General features: G+C 41.5%; 1 protein-coding gene across 1 annotated transcript; it reads right to left on the minus strand.

The window, feature by feature from the left end:
• Positions 1-608: 608 nt before the first annotated feature.
• LOC148579070 (heat shock 70 kDa protein, mitochondrial) lies at positions 609-4,050 on the minus strand. The gene is made up of 6 exons (XM_088504919.1): positions 3,799-4,050; positions 3,194-3,258; positions 3,015-3,093; positions 2,360-2,926; positions 1,652-2,272; positions 609-1,446 (listed from the first exon to the last, which is right to left on the minus strand). Exons 1-6 carry the CDS (start codon positions 3,871-3,873, stop codon positions 823-825), a joined length of 2,031 nt encoding a protein of 676 aa, XP_088361045.1. The 5' UTR covers positions 3,874-4,050; the 3' UTR covers positions 609-822.
• Positions 4,051-5,806: the final 1,756 nt, after the last annotated feature.

Here is a 5,806-nt window from a genome sequence, read left to right on the forward strand (position 1 = left end):
CTAATATTGTTATCAACCAAAAGCATATTATTCCTTCTTCTTTGAAATATAACTGGGAATCACCTCCAATGAATGTTTGTAAAGTAAACTCCGATGCAAGCATTTTTGAAAATAAGCAATTAGCTGGCTTTGAATGTATTATTAGAGACAGCATGGGAATTTGGATAAAAGGTTGTTCTGCCAGTATACCTCTTTCTAGTGTTCTCTGTTGTGAACTTCATGCTATTTGGAGAGGGCTTGTTATGGCTTGGGATTGCGAGTGCAAAGAGGTCATATGTGAAACTGATAATCTTGATGCGTTTCTTCTTATTTCGCGAGGCACAACCAGCATGATTAGAAATGACTCTGATCTGCTTAACAAAATCAAAGAGATGCTCCAACGCAATTGGACAGCTACTTTAGTGCTTATCCAGCGAACAGTAAACAGAGCGGCTGATTTAATGGCTAAAACTGCTGTTTTAAACAAGCAGGTGTATCTAGAGTAATTACTTCCTCCTAATAATTTAGACATTATTATTAGAAAGGAGTACTATTCTTTTTCTTAGGTCTTTTTTCTTTGTGTTATGTTCAGTCACAAAAAAAAAATTGCAGAGAGAACAAAAAACACAGGGCAAAATTGCCAATATCGTTATTCAAACAGCGTGAATCAGCACTACAAATTGAAAACACTCCGGGTAAAAAGTTACCTCCAATAATTAGTTACAAAATTACGTAACCTTTTATACTCTCTCCTACTAAATCAAAAAGATGATTCATTTGTTCACCTGTAAATCGAGGGATAAAAAATCAGATAGAATAACTGTCTACAAACCACTACTTGGTTCACTTTTTCACCTCCTCGTATTCTGCCTCGGGAGCCTGCTCACCACCCTGAGAACCTCCGGCAGATGAGCTGCCACTTGACCCACCTGACATGTGCTCACCAATCTTGGAGACCGCCTTGTTTGCGGCATCAAGCTTTGCCTTAATCTCATCAACATTGTCTCCTGACATTGCCTTTCTTAGATCTGAAACTGCGTCCTCAATTTCCTTGGCCACTTCACTAGGAATCTTTTCCCTGTATTCCCCTAAACTCTTCTCAATGCTGTAGATGGTAGTATCAGCGCTGTTTCTGATGTCAATGAGAGCCTTTCTTTCTTGGTCTCTCTGAGCATGCAATTCCGCTTCTTTAACCATCTTCTCAATCTCATCATCTGAGAGTCCACCGGATGATCGGATTGTGATTTGTTGTTCCTTACCAGTTGACTTGTCTTTGGCAGAGACGGTAACAATTCCATTGGCATCAATGTCAAATGTAACCTCGATCTGAGGCAAACCCCTGGGAGCAGGAGGAATGCCGACAAGCTCAAATTCTCCAAGCATTTTGTTGTCTGCGGCCATTTCCCTCTCACCTTGCAGCACCTTGATACCCACCTGTGTTTGGTTGTCAGCTGCTGTTGAAAACACCTGAAACAACGATAGCTTACGTCATATCATGACACGAACATATCGAAAAATAGCAGAAACCGAAACTCAATGGATACTAGACTTTGGGGTATTTGAATTACTCATATAACCATGTCTTTGCAATAAAAAGATCATTGAACTTCCTTAGGGATTGACAACTTAAAAACAACTTCCTAAAGAAAGCATCAGTAGATTAAGGGATTACCTGACTCTTTTTTGTTGGGATAGTAGTGTTGCGGTTAATCAACCTGGTAAATATGCCACCCAAAGTCTCAATACCCAAAGAAAGTGGTGTAACATCAAGTAACAGCAGCTCTTTAACATCTCCACGTAGGATACCACCCTGGATTGCCGCTCCCATGGCAACTGCCTCATCAGGATTTACTCCTTTGCTTGGAGACTTTCCGAAGATAGCTGAAACCACTTCTTGGACTTTAGGCACACGGGTCATCCCTCCAACAAGAAGAACCTCGTCGACATCCTTGATAGATATATTGGCATCCTTCAGGCAACTCTTGCATGGTGCCTTAGTCCTTTCAATCAAGTGATTCACCAAAGCCTCAAACTTGGATCTGGTCAATGTGATGTTCAGATGCTTAGCACCAGATGCATCTGCGGTGATGAAAGGAAGATTTATTTCTGTTTGAGATGTTGAAGACAGTTCTATCTTAGCTTTCTCAGCAGCTTCACGAAGTCTCTGCAAGGCAAGCCTGTCCTTTGAAAGGTCAATATTGTCGGTCCTCTTAAACTCGCTTACCAGGAAGTCCAGCAAGGCATTGTCAAAATCCTCTCCACCCAAGAATGTGTCACCATTTGTTGCTTTCACCTTGAGACAGAGATGTTATCAGTATAAGATTACTTTAACTTCCTCCAAGGCAAAGAAAAAGAAGAGGAAAATAAATGAAGTAATTACCTCAAAAACACCATTAGAAATTTCTAAGATAGAGACATCAAATGTTCCACCTCCAAGGTCAAAAACTGCAATGAGACCCTCTTTGTTGTTCATTCCATATGAAAGTGCTGCAGCAGTGGGCTCATTAATAATTCTCTGCACATCAAGACCTGCAATTCTACCAGCATCTTTTGTTGCCTGCCTCTGAGCGTCATTGAAGTAAGCTGGTACAGTAACTACAGCCTTGGAAACTGTCTTCCCAAGATAAGCTTCTGCTGTTTCCTTCATCTTGGTGAGAACAAAGGCACCAATTTGGCTGGGGGAATACTGCTGCCCATTGGCCTCAACCCATGCATCTCCATTTGGGGCCTTAACAATCTTGAAGGGAACCATTTTCATCTCCTTCTGGGTTTGAGGATCGTCAAAGCGCCTACCGATCAACCGCTTGGTACCAAAAAGTGTGTTTGTCGGGTTGGTTACTGCCTGTCGCTTTGCAGGTGTACCTACAAGCAACTCCCCTTTCTGGTTGAAAGCAATCACGGATGGTGTTGTTCGAGCACCTTCGGAATTTTCAATAACTTTTGGGTTCTATAGAAGATATAATATAAATCAGCACAAACCATAATATTGGAAAATGGAAACACAAAACAACAATTTAAGAGCAAGAATGACTTGCCTTTCCTTCCATAACAGAAACACACGAATTGGTTGTACCCAAATCGATACCAATAACGTCATTTCCAGCAGGCCTAGAACTGTGGCAAAGATGGAAAAAGTTTAATGAGCTAACATGAACATACATCAAAGGTATCTCCAACGCGAGTAACCAATGAAACCAGAAACCCAAAACGGCACCTGAAAGGTCGACACAAGCTTGACCACTTATGAGCTACATATGCTGGCTTAGCGCCGCCCGCCAACTGCACAAACATGTAAAAAGAAAGAATATATATCAAAAATAGAAAAATATTCTTTCAGCATACAGTTCAGTACACTTCATTCAAAATTCAAGTAGGCAAACATTCTATCGACAACAGCAGCAACTCAAAAAATATTCTGCAGCCAGGCTAGATCAGCTAGACACATCATCCATTATAAAAGTTGTAAGCACGAAATGAAATATGAAAAGTTTAGATCGGCTGTAATAAAAACATAATGGTTAGATCGTGGATATGAAAACCTTGAATTCGAGTATCTAGTATCTCCAATATGCAACTGTCAAGTTATATTAAACTCTCATTTTCATATGACTGGATTTAAACGATATTCCAACAGAACAAGTAAGCTAAAATCTCAACAAAATCTATGAACAGATAACTAAGAACAAACAGCAGTATTCTCAATGAATAAAAATCTTCAATGAGCTGAAAAGAACAACATCAACCATTACAAAAGAACAAAAGGAGGCGTCATGCGGATTAAATCTGAAAAAAAAAAGAGAAACGATGATAGTGATATACCGAGCGAAAGGCGGACAAAGAGGTAGATGCGGCGTCGCGGCGGCGGAGGGAACGGAGGACGGCGGCGGCAGCCATTGCAGAAAATTGATGGATCGGAATGAAAAGGGAAAGAGGCAAATGTTAGAAAGTGGGTTTGAGAGGTTTATATGAGTGTCTGGCTGTTGAGGAGGGTTTAGGGTTTTGGTTGGTTCTCACTTCTCATGAAAAATTAAAACGGTGCTTTACTGCTCTTATTTTTAATGACGGTGACACGAATGTTCTAGAAGACGTATTAGGTGGGTCTTAATATTTGGGGGCTTCTCATGCTCCCACCCTTGTTAACCATCGGTTAATCAAACGGTTGAGATTTAAAACCATAATAATCTTACAGCAAAATGTCCTTTGCTTAGTTTAAAGAGAAAATGAGAATAAATCTCTGTTTCTGTCTTTCAATAACTGAAAATATAAAAATATTTTTAATTTTTTTAAATGTGAGATATTTAAATTCTTTTAAAGAATTTATTTATTTTTATATATTTTAGACAACAAAAAATAAATAAATAAATTATAAACGCCATCAAATGTGGAGCTAGTGTAATGAGTGATTAATTGATTGGTTTCTGTTCATACCCTGGCCCAATAATAAAGGTCCAAAACCCAAGCAAATAGGCCCAACCCAAAGGGTTGGCCCTCACCCAGTACCAGCCTTCATCCCCAAGAAGTCGGTACTAAACACGACCTGCTCCAAAGAAGTCGGATACAAGGGTTATCTGGCAGATAACACTCATTCGAATGAGTAACTGCTCCTAGAAACTCTCTAACCACTTCATAGAGCCATATCTTAACCTCCCTAAGATATGGGAACGGTTATCCACCTAAAAAGGTGGCACTACTTCAGCGGTGGTTATTGGTTCACCACTATAAATACACTGACACCATTCAGGTATCTCTAAGTTCCAATATACTCTCTAACCTGCTCACACTCTTGCTAACTTAGGCATTGGAGTGTCTTTGCAGGTACCACCCCCCATTCTTTCTCACGCACAAGTCGGACGGAGGAACACCGAGTACCAGGTCCACTCGATAGTCACCTCCTTCACACGTTTGGGCCAACCAACGCCATCCGGCCCATTAATCTCCGGTTACCCACCGTAACATTGGCGCCGTTGCCGGGGACCCGAGAGATCAACCAGTGATGGCAGATAGATCCCCTGAAGAGGGTCATGTGGAGACAGATTCTGAACAAGAGAATTTGAACACTGGAAACAATGAGGCAGACCAGACCCTTCACCAGGAAGCCAATGATCAACATAGGGAAGGAACCTCCGGAATCAAAAATCCGAAGGTGAATTCCTCGGAGGGGCGCGAATCAGAAAAAGAAGGACCCTCCCACACAAGTGAGCTTATGGGATTAATCCACAGTCGCCTCGAGCAGCTGGAACAGGAACGGGAACGACAAAAGGAAGCCGAAAAGAACCTAAAAGAGGAGATGGAGCGACGAAAAGAGTTAGAGAGAAAACTCTTAAAGTTAGAATCCTCCCTCAAAGGTCGGAATTCCCACGACGATAGAGAAGATTCCCCCTTAGGAGAGAAAGATCCTTTTAGCGAGGACATAATGAGGGCAAAAGTTTCGAGAAACTTTAGAAGCCCCGATATGGACCTCTACGACGGAACCACCGATCCAAAGCATCATCTGAGCAACTTTAAAAGTCGGATGTATCTGGCTGACGCTTCTGACGCTACGCGATGCAAAGCTTTTTCGACAACCTTGTCAAAAGCAGCGATGAAGTGGTTCGACAGCCTCCCTCCGAGGTCAATTACCAGTTTTTAAGACCTCTCAAGAAAGTTCTTGATGAGGTTCTCCATCCAGAAAGACAAAGTAAAACATGCACCAAGTCTCCTGGGAATAAAACAGGAGGTCGGGGAGTTCTTACGGGCCTATATGGAAAGGTTCAACAAAGCATGTTTGGAGATTCAAGACCTGCCCACCGAAGCAGTCATCATGGGGCTAGTCAATGGTCTTAGAGAA

This window comes from Arachis ipaensis, chromosome B10 (assembly GCF_059453495.1).
Source record: "Arachis ipaensis isolate K30076 ecotype BB chromosome B10, ASM5945349v1, whole genome shotgun sequence".
NCBI lineage: Eukaryota > Viridiplantae > Streptophyta > Magnoliopsida > Fabales > Fabaceae > Arachis > Arachis ipaensis.